The sequence below is a fragment of the Macaca mulatta genome, chromosome 12 (genome assembly GCF_049350105.2).
Source record: "Macaca mulatta isolate MMU2019108-1 chromosome 12, T2T-MMU8v2.0, whole genome shotgun sequence".
In the NCBI taxonomy this organism is placed as follows: Eukaryota; Metazoa; Chordata; class Mammalia; order Primates; family Cercopithecidae; genus Macaca; species Macaca mulatta.
Genome location: NC_133417.1, coordinates 29014217 through 29032215, shown reverse-complemented (window position 1 = coordinate 29032215; position 17999 = coordinate 29014217). Strand labels below are relative to the sequence as shown.

The 17999-nt window shown below is 37.1% G+C and overlaps 1 protein-coding gene across 1 annotated transcript in view; it reads right to left on the bottom strand.

The window, feature by feature from the left end:
* Nucleotides 1-17999, bottom strand: part of THSD7B (thrombospondin type 1 domain containing 7B) — a 788242-nt gene that overhangs the window by 281204 nt on the left and 489039 nt on the right. Inside the window, exon 12 of the mRNA XM_077956542.1 lies at nt 1873-2067. Within this exon, the coding sequence (XP_077812668.1) occupies nt 1873-2067 (195 nt within the window). The remainder of the gene's footprint in view (nt 1-1872; nt 2068-17999) is intronic.

Below are 17999 nucleotides of genomic sequence, written 5' to 3'. Positions count from 1 at the left end.
GTTTGTGTTAAAGAGAGAAAGAATCACATGGCTTTGGAGTTTGAGTCCAAGGCTTTCAGCAGCATTCATGTTAGAGATTGTTTACTGCATTTACTACCAAATTACTTAGGGATAACAAAATACAAGCATTAGTTTCACGACAATAAAAATAAGTCTTGAAAAGTGAAAATATTTCAATTCACTAGTGGATTATTTTTTCAACAGTGATATTAAATGATTCATTTTACTGTTTTGTTTTTTTTTTAAACTCATGTATTTCATGAAATTGCTAACTTGTTTTGGTGCCACATAGACATAAAGATACACAAAGGTCAATTAGCCACCTGAAAGTACAGCCATTAATAATTTAGAAAAGAAATTTCAAACAATCTTTTAGTATGAGTAATTTTTAGATTAGAGTTTACAGAAAAAAATGTACAGCTATTCTTCAATATTTATATAAAAGGAACATTTTAAATAAAAGTCAAATTCATTGGAGTTTTAACAATTTATAACATAAATGGTGCTGGTTGTAAAATGAATAAATATCCTAGGCTTCTCAATATTTTCCATTTTCATTATGTAGGTGTAAACTATCATCAATAAACTTTCAAGAAAAAAGAAAAAAACTGGCCACTAATTAAAAACTTCCTTTCCCTCTACAGGAAATTCTCTCTCATCTCAAGTATATAAAGAGTTGCTACAGTAGTGGCTTCTGATGCATTATGTTTGTACAGGCAAACAAAGTTTCATTAATTGGCCCCTGAACTTCAAATATTCCTGTCACATACATTCTATCTCATTGTGTTGTTTTTCTATGAGAAATCTGTTGTATCTTAGAAACAAGCAATGTTGCATAAAATTATGTGGCACAAATTTTTGTGGAAGATAGGGCACAAAGCACAGAATTTCTTGTTTGGTGTTTCTGTTTATGGTTATGCATTTCACCTACACTTACAAATGGACTTCCAGTTTGTGTGCAGAAATCCCATTAAAGGCTCTAGTGGATTACTTAAATCCATAATGGTGATTTAAGTTTGAAATGTGATCAGGTAAGCAATGCATTCAGACAAAAGAGTGTTGAAACCAACAGAATTAGCACTTCAACTGCTCATGAGAACAAATCGTCATCTGTGCTTAATTCTCCAATGTCAACACCAATTTCATTATTTCAATGATTATTCTGGCATTTTCCTTTGGTTCTTTGTTTTCTGCACATACAAATGCATAAGAAGTTAAGAAAAGTTGTGGGATATTTATCTAGGCAAGTAGTAAAATACACTATTGCATCAATTATTTGCATACTGCAGGCAAAAAATGCCCCCAGAATTCAATTAAACAATTAGTTGCTTTAATTTCCATTAAATTTTGCAGCTGAAAACAGAACTCATAATTAATATCACAAAAGCAGAATCAGTCTATGTAATTTGATTTTTGCCTTACACTAGTAAAATTTTAAAATGTTAAATTGCTTATAAGATAATGGCAAAAGACAATGATGTCAGTTAGATCTGTTTTGGATCATCTTTCCAAATCGGTGATTGCCTTCAAGCTCACTGAGATCCGGGCATGATAGCACAGGACAAACTTTGCCATTACCTACTCAAAAGAAGTTAGCGAATAAAATGCCTTTTATAACTGCAAAGATTATAAAACTATATAGAGAGGAACTTGATAGCTATAAAATAGTTCACATATTTCATTCATTTTGCAAACATTAATTGAGTACATGTTACATACCAGGCATTGTTCTAAATTTGAGGACATGTATTGAGGAATGGAGAGAGAGGGCGAGACCTGATGCAAATTCCTGTCCTTTGGACCTCACATTCTACACAAAGATCCAGAGATGTTCAGCTTGCCTGATGCTAAAGTGTGAAACGCACACTATACCTGTGAGCTGTCGCCGCCTACTCTTTGTGGCTTCACAGTTCGTGGAGCAGGCCGTAAACTTGGACCAAGCAGTGAAGGTGCAGTCTTCTCGACATGGGACCGTGCATTCTTGCACAAGGGGAGGCATGCCATTTGTCTGTTTGAGGCAATCCATCATTTCTGCCGACTGGTTGTCATCAGAGACACATGAGACAGCTGGAAAAAAGCATGGAATCTTTTGTTATTATTTTGATTAAATCACTCAGCTGCTGGTTCTTTGACAAGACAGCAGAATCCCCCAAGGTTTAAAAACTTGAGTTTCACGAATGGTGCAAATTGTGTTCAACATAGCTAACCTTATTTCTCCCTGGAAATTAAATTTTTCTTGTTGCCATTGGAGATATTTGAGGATTTAATTGGTTTCATTATTAATCCAAACCCTGCATTGACAGCAACCAAAATAACTTCCAGTAATTTATTGTACTTCCTGCTCCTCAGCATCTAATCTCTAGAGATGATACAAAACTAAGAAAGGGAATCTATAAGAGTAAGATGAGGACCCAAAAAGGACAAAACCACTTTTAAAAAATCATATAGACTCCTTTTATCATTTTTTCCAAGCACAAGCATGATCTATTCAGATCATTTCCACTGCAAATATCTTTTATTTTTTAATTTTTATTTTTCCATAAGTTATTGGGGTACAGGTGGTATTCAGTTACATAAATTCTTTAGTGGAGATTTGTGAGAACCTGGTACACCCATCACCCAAGCAGTACACACTACACCCTATTTGTTGTCTTTTATCCCTTGCCCCCTCCCATTGTTCCCACCAAGTCCCCAAAGTCCATTGTATCATTCTTATGCCTTTGCATCCTCATAGCTTAGCTCCCACATATCAGTGAGAACATACGATGTTTGGTTTTCCATTTTTGAGTTACATCACTTAGAATAATGGCCTCTAATCTCATCCAGATCACTGCAAATGCTGTTAATTCATTCCTTTTTATGGCTGAGTAATATTCCATCATATATATATACACACACACACACTATGATCATATATATGTACATATGATCACAATATATATGTGTATATATACACATATGTGTATATATACATATGTGTGGGTGTCTGTGTGTATATATATATTCATTCTCAGAGTTTCTTTATCCACTCATTCATTGATGGGCATTTGGGTTGGTTCCATGATTTTGCTATTGTGACTTGTGCTGCTATAAACATGCGTGTGCCAGTATCTTTTTCGAATAATGACTTCTTTTCCTCTGGGTAGATACCGAGCAGTGGGATTGCTGGACCAAATGGTAATTCTACTTTTAGTTCTTTATAGCTTTTTTAGTCCTTTATAGCTTTTCAAAGTTTCTCACACACACTTTTTCAACTAGGAACTCTCTAGTCATTCCTTAAAATAATAATCTTGAGGTAACACATTTCTAAAATTTTGTTTAAATTTTTACTGAATTCTTTGGACTAATGCCATTTATTTTGTTTTATTTTATGAATGACTGCACAATATTTTGGTGCATCTTTTTCACTCTGGTTAATTATAGACTCTCAAAGAATATACATTTATATTCTCTGGATCAACATTTCTCAACCTTGGAACTATTGAAAATTTAGATTAGACAGTTTTTTGTGGGTGTGTAAATGGGTGTTGTGCGTGGTGAGATATGTAGCAGCATCTCTGGCCTCTACCCATTAGATGCTAGTAGCATACACCCCTCTTAACTGGTGACAATCAACACTCTCTCCAGGCATTGCCAAATGTTCCCTTGGGGTCAAAATTGCCCCAGTTGAAAACAACTCTTCTAATTCTTAACCATGGATGTATATGAGGATACACAGATTCCATGGTACCATTTCAGATCTGCCGTATCAACATCTCTGGGTGAGAAAGCAGGGAATATCTTTGTGTTTAAATGGCCCACGTAATTCTGGTCTACCCTGTCTACCAACTACCCATATTTGGCGTGATGCCTTAGACATGCTGTGTGTTAATGGATATTTGCTGAATTCATCATTCTAAAGAAATCACAGTTTAGGATCACTTTTTTTACAGTTTTTAAAAATCTGCTATGTGAAAGGAACAAAAAGACCACAGCTTAGGATCACGTTGTTAAAAAACTTTTTATATAAACTTCTCTTATGCAGGGTAAGTGTACATAGGGGCTCCTTTCAGATGCCCATTCTTCTTGTATTCTGAATTTATTTATTTATTCTGAGCACATCAAATAATACGTCTGTCTGAATACCATCTCTATATATATATATATATTTAGAACTGGTGAAAGACAAACCCATCTAATGCTTTAGAACCAAGGAATTAGCTAAGATGACAATGGATGCATACACAATACTTCCCAGTTTGTACATCTGCTCTGTGGCAGGTGGAGCTATTCATTCATTCGGAATATTTTTTGTTTTTGTTTTTATACACGTCGCAGGAACTAAATCCATCACACATCAAGCCAACATCACCTGCATTTTCTTTGTTGGGAATATTGCAGCCATTAATGATGAATACAGCAAGACATTTTATCTTAAGTAGGGTACAAGCAAATGTTCTTTGAATTGCTTGTTTAGATAACCAATTTAGAGTTAATTTAGAGAACTTTTATCTTGCCAAGTTAATTTTTTTCCAAACTGACAATGCACTGAATAACGTGAAGACACATTTTAAATACTTTCAAAAGCATTGCTATGAAATTTAAACCTTTTTTTTTTTTTTTTTTTTGAGATGGAGTTTCGCTTCATTGCACAGGCTGGAGTACAGTGGTGTGATCTCAGTTCACTGCAACCTCCGCCTCCTGGGTTCATGCAATTCTCATGCCTCAGCCTCCAGAGTAGCTGGGATTACAAGTGTCCAACATGCCTGGCTAATTTTTGTGTATTTTTAGTAGAGATGGGGTTTCATCATGTTGGCCAGGCTGGTCTCAAATTCATGACCTCAAGTTATCTGCCCAGCTCGACCTCCCAAAGTGCTGGGATTACAGGTGTGAGCCACCACACGTGGCTGAAATTTAAACCTCTTGACATATATAAAAAACATTTTTTTCAATTATAATAAATTATTTTAGAATATTTTATTACATAATTTATTTTGAATATGTTTATAATTTAAAAGCTATGATAAACCAAACTGAATGATGTTTTCAAGTTCTAGAAAGTATCTAACTTAGAATACACTGCATTCATAGAGATCTATATTGAACTTTTCAAATTAATAAAGGAAAGCATTAGAAATTATGAAAGAAGAGCTACAGAATAGGGTGAAATTCACACATATTGCAGTGAAATGGCAATGATTGAAATTTCAAGTCTAAACAAGGAGCTATGTGAACTAAGATAGTTATTTAATTCTTCATGCCCTAGTATTTTCATCTTTAAAATGAGTATCATAAGAGTATCTATAACAAAGACTAGTGAGAATTCTTAAAACAATGTCTCACACTAAGGAGCTTGATACATGCTATTGATTATTACTATCCTTTATATTTGTTTTTAAATAAAGCAGTCTGATGATTCTCCAAGCAAGTATATGTACACACGTTCTCCTCACCATGCCTCATGTGTTTCTTGGTCATCCTTAGTATGTGAAGAATAAAGGTAAGGAGAAAATATTTTTGCATCTTTGCTGGATTTGGTGCTAGATTTGTAAGCATCAGTAATGAACCAATAGCTCAGATATGGTGAAGACACATTCACTGAATTAACAGGGCTGTGCAGAGCAAATCCGTCTGTTTACCTTTATAAATTGATATTGTAAAGTATTTTAATGGAGGCATTTGGGTTTTCTAAATGTCACCAAATGCATGCAAAGTTAGGACATGATGTTTGACAGCACCCACATTAGCCTGAAGACCACAGCTCTCTTAATGGTAACCCAAGGATGAAGGCCATTGAAGAACTACAGAGTTGAAGGGAAAAAAAAAGAAAAGAAAAAACTCAACAAGTACAGATCATACAATCATCAGTTCAGACCAGGAATTAGTTTTCAGGTTTCTTCTAGTTTAGAATTCTAATTTATTTTCAAGTGTGAAAGATCACTGGAAATGAAAACTAAAAAGTTAAATGAAACATTTCCTTCTTGGGAATGTTCTAGTATAAAAGTAATCATTTTATTCATAAACATTAATTGAATTACTGTGTATTGAATTATACTAGAGGGTATGAAAATACTAAAGAAATAGCAAGTAGGAAGGCTGCAGGACTGGAAAATCAGCAAAGCACACAAAACAAATACACAAAGGAAATTAGAAAAGACATTTAGCAAAAATGGGGATCATAAGTAACCAAAGTACAACCCAATTCAGAGGCCCCTTCCATTGCACAATTCTTGGGAAAAGAAATTTTAAAAACTTATTAGTTATACATAACCTACAATATAATTCTGGGACCAATATTAAAGATATATAGTGTCCTTAAATCAGAGAATATTTCCGAGGATTAAATCAGAAGTAGAAATCTATGGATAAAACTATAGGCTTTAAGGTCCCACTCCTGTTGGCCAAGGCTGAAGCACTGGGACTACTTCTACCTCACTGTGCTAACTCTTTGGCATGTCAGCAGTTGCCTCCTAAGCCAGGCATTCAACAGGGGGCCTGAAGATTGCCCCACCACTTCCATCAGGGCTGGCAAATGCACCTGCCACTAGTGGGCCTGAGTAGAGGCTGGCACTATCTAGCTCCACCCACCTTCTTCCCCCGCTCCAGGACATAGTACAGGATCCAGGCCCCTGGTGTTCCATAGCCCAATCCAACATGTGAGACAACCCAGCACTTCTCCCAGGAAAGAGAGGTTGGGCATAAATCCTACCTCTATCACTGCAGCTGGCTCTAACCTGCAAACGCCACCTACTGGTCTGGAGGCCAGACCACACAGCCCACTACAACAATTCCTAACACAAAAATCACAATGATAAGGAAGAAGAAAAGCTTCTCATGACCCCTGCCATCCCTCATTGTTTATGCCACCCTAGCTGCCCAACAGGTCATGAGCCTGCTTATCCACCCAGTGTACCACTACTACAGCTGCATTCAAAGAAGCTACCACACTCAAGCTATTTATAGCCAGGGAAATCATACAGTCTTTGCCACTACATGTATCCAGAAGCAAACCAAATGACCTTACCCAATCATCATAGCCATATCTTAAAGAAAAAAAGTGCTCCTCCCAATAAAAGTGAATTCAAAAATAAGAAGCTACTGCTGCTGTAGATGTGCAGAAATCAATGCAAAGGTACAAAAAGCATGGAAAAAAAATCAAGGTATTATGACACCCTCAAAGAAACACAGTAATCCTCCTCCAGCAATAGATGCTAACTAAAAAGAAATTCTCAAAATGCCAGGTAAAGAATTAAAAGTACATGTTTTAGAGAAGCCCAATGCAAGAGATGCAAAAGAAATCAGAAAACCAATTTAGGATATGAATGACAAAAACCAAGACAAAAAAATTAGAAAATCAATTTAGGATATGAATGAAAAAATTACCAATGCGATAGATATATAGAAACAATAGATCTGAAAAGTTCATTGAAGAAATTTCAAAATACATTTAAAATGTTAATAGTAGATTAGATCCAGTGAAAGATCTCAGGACTTGAAGACACATCTTTTGAAATAATCTAGTCAGACAAAAATAAAGAGAAAAGAATATAAATAATGAACAAAGCATTTAAGATGTTTGGAACTATGTAAACTGAATGAACTTAAGAATGATCAGTATTTCTGAGGGAGAAGAAAAATAAAGAAGTTAAGAAAACTCATTTAAGGAAATAATTGATTAAAACATCCTTATTCTAGCTAGTGATTTAGATATCCAGATCAGAAGGCCCAGCAATCCTCAAATACACTGCAAAAAAAAACCCCAAAAAACAAAAACAAAAAAAAACACCCTGATATATCATCGTCAGACTGTCTAAAGTCAGAAAGAAGAAAATAATTTTTAAAGCAGCAAGATAAAAGTGCCTAGTCATCTTTAAAGGAAACTCCATCAGACTAACAGCAGATTTCTCAGCAAAATACTCACAGGCCACAAGAGAATGGGAAGGCATATAAAAAGTGCTGAAAGAGGCTGAGTGTAGTGTCTCATGCCTGTAATCCCAGCACTTTCGGAGGCCAAGGCTGGCAGATCATTTGAGGCCGGGAGTTCGAGATCAGCTTGGCCAACATGGTGAAACCCCATCTCTACTAAAAATACAAAAATTAGCCAGGTGTGGTGGTGCGTGCCTGTAATCCCAGCTATTCAGGGGGGCTGAGGTGGAAAAATTGCTTGAACCCAGGAGGCAGGTGCTGTAGTGAACCAAGGTCACACCACTGCACTCAAACCTGGGCAACAGAGCAAGACTTTGTGGGGTGGGAGGTGTGCGGGGGTTGGGGGGAAGGCTGAAAGGAAAAACCTGCAGCCAAGAATTTTATACCTAGCAAGATCAAGCTTCACAAATAGAGAAAAAATAAAGCCTTTTCCAAATAAGCAAATATTGAGGAAACTCGTTACTGTCAGACTGGTCCTACAAAAAATCTTTAGGAGTCCTAAACATGGCAATGAAAGGTTGATATTTATCACCATGAAAACATAAAAAAAGTATAAAACTCACAGGTCTTATAAAATAATCACACAAAGAAGGAAGAGAAAGGAATCTAATGGCAACACAACAGAATTTCACCTAACCATAATTTCACCTAAAGACAAATATGACAGGAACAAAACCTCACATGTAAGTATTAACTTGAATGTAAAAAGATTACATTTACATTCCTTTTTAAAGACATAGATGGATTAAATTTATGCTCCCCCTAAAAGATATAGATAAGCAGAATGAGAAAAAGAAAAGATGATCCAACCATATATTCCTTATAAAAAACTAACTTTCTCTCTAAAGACATATATGGACAGAAAATAAAGAGGTGGAAAAAGATATTCCATGCAAACAGAAACCAAAAGCTAGCAGAGTAGCTATATCAGATAAAATAGACTTTAAATAAAAAACAGCTTATGAAAAGACAAAAATGATCACTATACAATGATAGAGGATTAATTCAGTAAGAGAATATAACAATTCTAAATATATATGTACCCAACACTGGAACACCCAGATTCATAAAATAAATATTACTAGAACTCAAGAAAGAAAGAGACAGCAATACAATAATAGTGGGGATTTAAACATCCTACTCACAGCATTAGACAGATCATTAAAACAGAAAAGCAACAAAAACCAATGGATGTGAATTGGACTTTAGACTAAATGAACCTAGCAGAAATTTACAGAACATTCTACCCAAAGGTACCAAACGCAGAATACGCATTCTTCTTACCAGCACATGGAGCATTCTCTAGGACAGACTACATTTTAGGCTGAAAACAAACCTCAACAAATTTTTAGAAACAGAAATCATATCAGGTATCTTCTCAAGCCATAGCAGAATAAACCTAGATATTGGTAACAATAGGAACTTTGGAAACTAAACAAATACGTGGCAATTAAACAACATATTCCTAAATGATCACTAGGTCAAGGAAGAAACTAAGATGGGAACTTAAGCCATTTTTAAAACAAATAAAAATGGAAATACAACATACCAAAACTTGTTGGGTACAGCAAAAGTAGTGCTAAGAGAGAAGTTTATAGCATTAAATGCCCACATCAAGAAAGTATAAAGATGACAAATTTAAAAACTAATATTCCATCTCAAGGAACTAGAAAAGCAAGAACAAACCACACCTAATGTTAACAGAAGAAAAGAAATAAAAAGATCAGAGTAGAACTAAATGAAATAGAGTCAAAGGTAACATGCAAAAGACTAACAAAAAAAGAAGTTTTTTCTTTTTTTTTTTTGAGACCGAGTCTCACTCTGTTGTCCAGTCTGGAGTGCAGTGGCATGATCTCAGCTCACTACAACCTCTGCTTCCCAGGTTCAAGTGATTCTCCTGCCTAGGCCTCCCAATAGATGGGAATACAGGCATGTGCTACCATACCCGGCTAATTTTTGTGTTTTTAGTAGAGACGGGGTTTCACTATGTTGGCCAGACTAGTCTCAAACCCCTAACCTTGTGATCTGCCCGCCTTGGCCTCCCAAAGTGCTGGGATTACAGGCATGAGCCACCGTGTCTGGCCTGTTCTTTAAAAAGATTTAAAAAAATTGATAAACCACTAGCTGAACAAACCAAGAAGAAAGAAGATTCAAATAAACATAATCAGAAATGAAAAAGGGACATAACAATGATACCACAGAAATACAAAAGATCAACAGAGACTATTAAGAAAAACTATATGCTCACAAATGAGAAAACTGACAGAAAATGGATTAATTCCTGAAACATACAACCTCCCAAAATGAAACCAAGAACAAACAGAAATCCTGAACAGACCAATAAGAAATAGTGAGTTTGAAGCAGTAATATAAAGTCTCCCAACAACAACAAAAAGCCTAGGATCAGATGGATTCACAGATGAGTTTCACCAAACATATGAAGAACTGATATTAATCCTCCTGAATACAACAACAACAACACACACCCCACACCACACTACAAATATCCCTGGTGAACATAGATGCAAAAATCCTCATCAAAATGCAAGCAAAGAAATCCAATATCACACCAAAAAATGCACCACGATCAAGTGGGTTTCTTGCTAGAGATGCAACAATGGTTCATATGCAAATCAACAAATATAATACAGCACATAAACAGAATTTAAGACAAAAACCATTTGATCATCTCAATAGACAGAAATAACATTTGATAAATCCAGCATCCCTTTATAATAAAAACTCTCAACACATTAGGCACAGAAGAAACATAATCTCAAAATAACAAAGACCATGTATGACAAACTGACAGCTAACATCATACTAAATGGGGAAAAGTTAAAAGCATTTCCTCTGAGAACTAGAACAAGACAAGGATATCTACTTTTACTACTTTTATTCAACATAGTACTGGAATCCTAGACAGAGAAATCAGGCAAGAGAAAAAAATGAAAGGCATCCAAATTGAAAAAGATGTCAAATTGTTTCTCTTTGCAGATGACATGATTTTTTATTTAGAAAAACATAAAGATTCCATTAAAAATCTTAGATCTGATATATAAATTTAGTGAAGTTGTAGAATATAAAATCAATATACAGAAATCAGTAGCATTTCTATAAACCAATAATGAACTAGCTGAAACATAATCAAGAAGGCAATCCTATTTATAATTCCTACAAAAAATCTAAAAATAAACTTAATTAAGGAGGTGAACTACCGCTATAAGAAAAACTACAAAACAATGATGACAGAAACTGAAGAGAACACAAATGGAAAGACATTCTATGCTCACGATCAAAAGAATTAATATTGTAAGAATGACCATACTACCCAAAGCAATCTGCTGATTCAGTGCAATCCCTATCAAAATACCAATGTCATTTTTTTCACAGAAATAGAAAGGGTAATCCTAAAATTTGTGTGGAACTCAAAGAGCTGGTTTAGCCAAAGCAATCCTGAGCAAAAAGAACAAAGCTGGAGGCATCACACTACTAGACTTCAAAACCCCAAACATCATCTCATTGGTTTAAAAACAGAAACACACAGTAATGAAACATAACAGAGAATCTAGAAATAAGTTCATGTATTTACAGCCAATAGATTTTTGACAAAGGTACTAATAATATACATTGGTGAAAAGAAACCCGTTTTAACAAATGGTGCTGGACAACTGAATATTCACATATAGATGAATAAAAATAGACATTGTGTCTCTCACCATGTACAAAAAGCAACTCAAAATTGTTTAAAACCTAAGCATAAGATGCAAAAGTATAAAAATTCTAGATGAAAACCTAGGGAAAACTTTTCTGGACATTGGTCTAGGCAAAGATTTTATGGATAAGACCTCAAAAGCATGAACAGGAAAAATGAAAATAAATGGGACTATATTAAGATAAAAAGTTTCTGCACAGCAAAGAAAACAATCAAGAGTGAAGAGACAGCCTGTTGAATGGAAGCAAATATTTGCAAACTATCCATCTGACAAGAGACTAATATCCAGAATATAAAAGGAACTCAAAACAACTGAACAGCAAAAAAAAAAAAAAAAAAAAAAAAAAAAATCACATTAAGAAATGGGCAAACTATCTGAATGGACATTTCTCAAATGAAGACAAACAATTGTCCAAGAGGTATATTAAAAAATAGTTAACATCATTTGTCATTAGGGAAATTTAAAACCACAATGAGATATCATCTTATGCTAGTTAGAAAAAAATAATGTGTGTGTATGTGTGTGTGCGTGTGTGTGTGTGTGTGTGTGTATATATATATATATATGATAGATATGTGGTGAGATCCTGGTTGAGGGTACAGAGAAGAGGGAACTCTTATACACTGTTAGTGGTAATGTAAATTAGCAGAGCCACTAAGGAAAACAGTATGGCAATTTCTCAAAAAGCTAAAAATACTGTATGACCTAGAAATTCCATTATTGGGTATTTATCCAAAGGATAGAAAATCAGTATATCACCTCTATGTTTACTGCAGCCCCCATGTTTATTGCGGCGATATTCACAATTGCAAAGATACGGAATCAACATAAGTACATCAATGAATAATGGATAAAGAAAATGTGGTATATACACACAATAGAATACTGCTCACTCATAAAAATATAATTAAATCTTCTCATTTGCAGCAACAGGGTTGGAACTGAAGGTCATTATGTTAAGTGAAATAAGCCAGGTGCGGAAAGACAAATAATGCATTTTCCTACTGATGTAGGCGCTAACTAAGCTGATCTTATGGAGCTACGGAGTAGAATGAGAGTTACCAGAGGATGGGAAGGATATGTGTGTGGGTGAGGAGGATAGAGAGAGGTTGGTTAATGGGTACAAACATATAGTTAGATAGAAGGGAGTTCTAATGTTTGATAAGAGACTAGGGCAACTATAGTTAATAACAATGTTTTCTATATTTCAAAATAGCTGGAAGACAGGACTTGAAATGTTCCTGATACATAGAAATGATAAATACTTGAAGTGATATATAGCCCGACTCAATCATTACACATTCTCTCTATATAAAGCAAAGTATCATATGTATCCCACAAAAAATGTACATAAATTATATATCAATAAAAAAACTCAAAAAGAATTAAGGGTGACTCTCCTTTTTTTTTTTAAACTGTTACTTTGGTTAAGTTATATAAATTAAGACTCAATGAACTCATCCATGAAATGGGAATAATAATACTTACCTTGCAGGATAAACTGATACAGATAAATTGCTTTGCAAAAAACTGAGCACTTAGTACATTAGTACATGAGCCCTGGGAAGTATATACTATTATGAAAAAGTCTATTGAAAATGAAATGTAAGAAATGGTAGGAACAAAGCATTTACTATCATCTGTCTTGGTTCTTGGCTCAGGAAGAATTTCCAAATTCCATCAAAGCCTCTTGGGCCCTAAATGTATTACTAGAGCCTCTCTTATATGATAATGTTGAGGTTAGCAGTCTGCTGTGAACAATTACAAATGTATTTTGTGTGTGTGTGTGTGTGTGTGTGTGTGTGTGTATACACACATATACATATCAGTAATCTGGCTTCTGGGAGGCCACAGTAGTGTCAGTGACAGGCAGGTAGAGAGATAACAGTAGTACAATATTACAGTTTTCATAATGGTGATAAGCAATGGGAAACCTGGCACAGAAGGGAAGAGTACACACTTCCATCTTGAATGAAAGGGATGTGTAATGGATAGGTAGAAAAAAATAGGCCATTACAGAGAATTTATCTGTCAGACATCTGCTATTTAGTTGAACAAGTCCTGGGTCCTTCAGATCATAGCAAATCATTCTCAGGACATAATCTTAGAAAAAAAATTTCTTTTTTAGTTCTTTCTGTTATTTTAAGTACTACACTATACTATTGGGAAAGGTCTTTCCATTAGGATGGGGAAGACATTTATATACTTCTGACATTTCTTGTTGTATATTTTTACCTGTAATGAGTTAAAGGGAGGGGCAATTTAATGCTTAATTATATTTCATTTATTTAACTTGGAATATTGTTGTCTTTACTGGAGGAAAATTGTACTCCTAGGTAAAATTATTCCAAATAGCTCTACAAGGATCTCATTATGGGGTATTGTTTGAAATTTAGCTATCTTAAGCTCTGGGCAGAAAGCCCTCTGAGAAACTGCCTGGGGCAGCTGAGTATCCTTGTTAGGGAATGATGGAGAAGTAGGTGTTTGAGGTAAGCCACTCAGACAAGAGCATTCAAATGAGAGCAGTCACCTGGCAAGTGGGTGTGTCAGGGTGACCTGGGACCCTCCAAAAATCTCCTTGATGACTGAGGCCACACGTTGCTATGCAAAGTATCTAACAAGCTACATAACACAAAGAACCGAGTTCAGCTACTTCATCTTTTTCTTAATTGCTACACAGGATGAGCCTTGGGAGAAAGGTGCCCAAAAGGGGAGGTCAGAGTGGAGAGAATAGTCATTGATTGCTTTCCCCTGTTACCTGATTCTTTTCAATTCTAGCAGCATGAAAAAGAATACCCTGGCACAAATGTAAAATTATCTAAAAACTTAGCAAAAGAAACAAAGCAAGGATCTGTATGAATTCTCAGTGTGTCTCATAGTTAATTTTTTAAAAAGAATTGCTGTTAACGGTAGGCTAGTCAGGCAGCCCTCTTAAGCTTAACTGATGTCTCAAATAGGCAGATTATTAACTATTACCAAATGACTGGTCTTTTTGCCCTGTATCACCTCTAAACTTTGATAGTCAGACATGCAGTGATAAGTTTTGCTTCTTTTCAATTATGATATGAAGAGGGCAGGGGTTACTGGCCTTATGGTAAGAAATTATAATGTTCTCCCTGGAAAAACCATAAAAGGCTGGAGCTTGCTACTTCAGATCATCACCTTCACCAAGGACACTGAAATTACTTTCCTGAAGTTGATTCTGATCAGAGTTCAACTCTAATAGTTAAAGAAAAAGGATAGAAAGAATTCATTTCAAGAGGTCATAATTTCCAGGAAATGGGGGGTGACATTCTTGAAAAATTGAGGACCTCTACCTATGAAGCTTTCTGTCCTGCAATAGCAGAGGATCTCAGTTCAGCTGCATGGCTCAATTTACATGCATATCAAAGAGCTGAGAGAGTGGGAAGCAATCGCTCAGCTAAACCAATATTCCTACAATGTGTTCTATATGTCAGGCCCTGCACTAGTGGCCTAAGATACACAGATGAAAGAAACAGAAATAAAATTTCACTACACTCAGGGGGCTGCAAGAGCACAGCACTAGGACCTCGAGCACCAGCCAGTCAGTGGAAGCTTTCCGGAAGGAATGATGCATAAATGCTGCACAGGACATGTCCCTTGAAAACAGCATGAGTTTGGCCAGGGACTTGGAACACCGTGAAAGCTGTGCAGAGAAACAAGCAATGTGACAGACTTGTTTCCTGCTCATGCTACTCACTTCAGTAGGAACTTCTAAATTCCCCTTTGATAAGACTTATCATATGTATAATTGCATGTTCAGTGTCTAATTTAATGACACTACATCAGGCTGCCCACATGTGTGGAAATCATGGTTAAAATATAAGTGGAGGTAACAACCACAAGTCCAAAGAGTTAAAGGTTATAATCGAAATTTTAAAAGGTGTAATAAATTAGTTCTATTTCTGCACCTTCACAAATACACCTTCATAATGACCTGAAACCAAGATTTCATTAAAGAATTCTGGGATGACTTGGAGTTTCAGGCTGGAATATGGTGGCAGGAGGTCTCTGGCCTTACTCCTTCTCTTCTCACTCCCCGCTTGACCCTGTTCCAGAATAGACTTTGTTGCATATGTGTGTGGACACTGAAGTCAATCCTCCAATGCTCAAGTCACAGATTGGCCACCTTTTGTCCACTCCATGGCTTAAGATATACACATACACAGTGCAAGCTTTCCTTAGAGATTAAGATTCAGAGTAGAGGCCCCTGCAAACCCTAGAAACTGGATCAAGACCACTGGGCAGAAGTTCCAAGGTGCTGAGTACTGGGGAGAGTTTAGACAGGTGGCTGAGTGGAGGAGCATGGGCTCTGGTGAGGCTCTCATCTGCCTCATAGATTTCTTGCCCAAAAATGAAGCACAGCAAGAAGGCCAGAGCAGGGGCATGGAGGCCAGGGCAGGTGCCCTCTTGCTGAATCTAAGGTCAGAACTACACTCTATTGCAATTATTTCATCATGGGTTGATACAATCTTCCTTAAGAGCTCCCAACTAGGTAATTATGAAAGGTAAAAATGGCAATTAACACTAGCTCAGTTCCGGCCATTTTAATTAGTTGCTTTCTTGTTTAAAATATTTCTTTTCAGGTAAATGTGCAATCTCTCTCTTTTAGTGACTTCCCTTCTTCTCCCAAGATGGCACCTGGGCGTCTGCTGCAGCCAGCAGGGGCCTTAGCTCTGCAGGAAAATTCTTTGAAGCTCCCTGGGTCTTTACTATCCTCTGAAATAAGAGTGGCTGGAGTCCACCTGGTGACTGCTTGCCCTGGTGATATACATTGCTGAAGTCTCAGGCTGACAACTCCAGATCCATTTCTCAACAGGTGCCTCATCCTCCAGCTGAGGAGGTCTCACCCCACCTCGGCACCTGCTGGGGAGAACCAGCTTGCAAAGGCCATGTGATGAGTGGCCCAGCAGTTCCAGGGCAGGATCTTCTGCTAAGCCAGCCAGCCAGCACCATCAGCTACCACATCCTCCTAGGGCAGGGCATGGGGAAACTTCTGGAGACTCTCTCTTCAGAGGGAGAACTCAGGGAGCACCTGAAAAGGCATTAAGTCCCTCCTTCTGCCAAGTCACTCCAGGGCACAACCGTAAGATGACACAGCCCATGCCATGTCGGGAGTGGGGCCCCTGTAGAGTATCTCTTCTCAAGATTCTAAACAGGAGATTGAGCAGACCCTTCCTCCACCTCTAGAACATAAGTCTGAGTCAGGGGAAGCCTTGGTTCATATTCCCTCTATGCCACTTCCTTTCCCTACCCCAGTCTCTTTCCTGATCCCTTCCTTTACCTATGCTGGCAGAAAGAGGAGAATTTTAATCCCTTCTGTCTGACAGGGACTTCCCTGGAATTACATCTCTCTCCCTCCTGAAGTGGCATTTACCTTGTCCCTTTCTGTGATGTTACAATGACAGGTTGCAGAGAAAGAAATCTGATTGAATTAAGAATATCAATTAAGAAACATTTTAAAAAATATGAAGCCTGAGATCCATATGCTTTACCATGAGCTGAGTCCCAGGAGAGCTAAGCCTGTGACTGGCTTGTGTCCTGAGGTATCTCCTCATGTTCCTGGGACACATTAGGATTCTGCTAAATAGAGTAGTTGGAGTCTTTGAAGCCCACCTTGGAGCAGGTGGCAGAGGGTGTCTATTCACCACATGCCTGCAGAGCAAAGCTAGGTATCAGGTGCCGAAGGACTTGGATGCTCTGCTGGAAAGCTCAACGCCCTTATTCCTTTTGTATAAAGTCCCACGAGATTTTTTTTTAAATGCTTATTTGTTTCAAGGGTATATTAGTTTCCTGTTGCTGCTGTAATAATACACAAGTTGAGTGGTTTAAAAGAACATAAATGTATTTGTTTACAATTCTGGGGGCCAGAAATTCAAAATCAGTTTTGCCAGGTGTCAGATTCTAACTGACGTCTGAAAGGTGTTGGTGGGCAAGTGGCAGAGAGCTGGAAAAACACTTGAGAAATCATAGACAGTTTTGACATGGTTTTACTCTCTCTCTGGGCACAAGCAAGCTTGGGCATGTCCCTGGGTACGACCCATGGATGAAAGCCGTATGTGCAGTGTTAGCAGGGTAATTACACATTTTGCAGACAATAGTGGCTCTGAGTCAAGCACGAGCTCATGTGGGTGATTGCCTAATGCATCTTAAATGGCGTGGTTACGTAATGTGCGGAGTTGTGCACCTGCACTCCAACCTTGCTGAGTCATGCTGGACCAGATGTCTGCTTCGGCCTCTTCTTGACTGCAGCACATCCATTTTCCTTACATTCCATCCTCAAGGCCAAGGGAGACATAGGCCTTGGACACACAGGTCTGATGCAGAGGCCTTATATTCCACCCCCTAGGCTGAGGG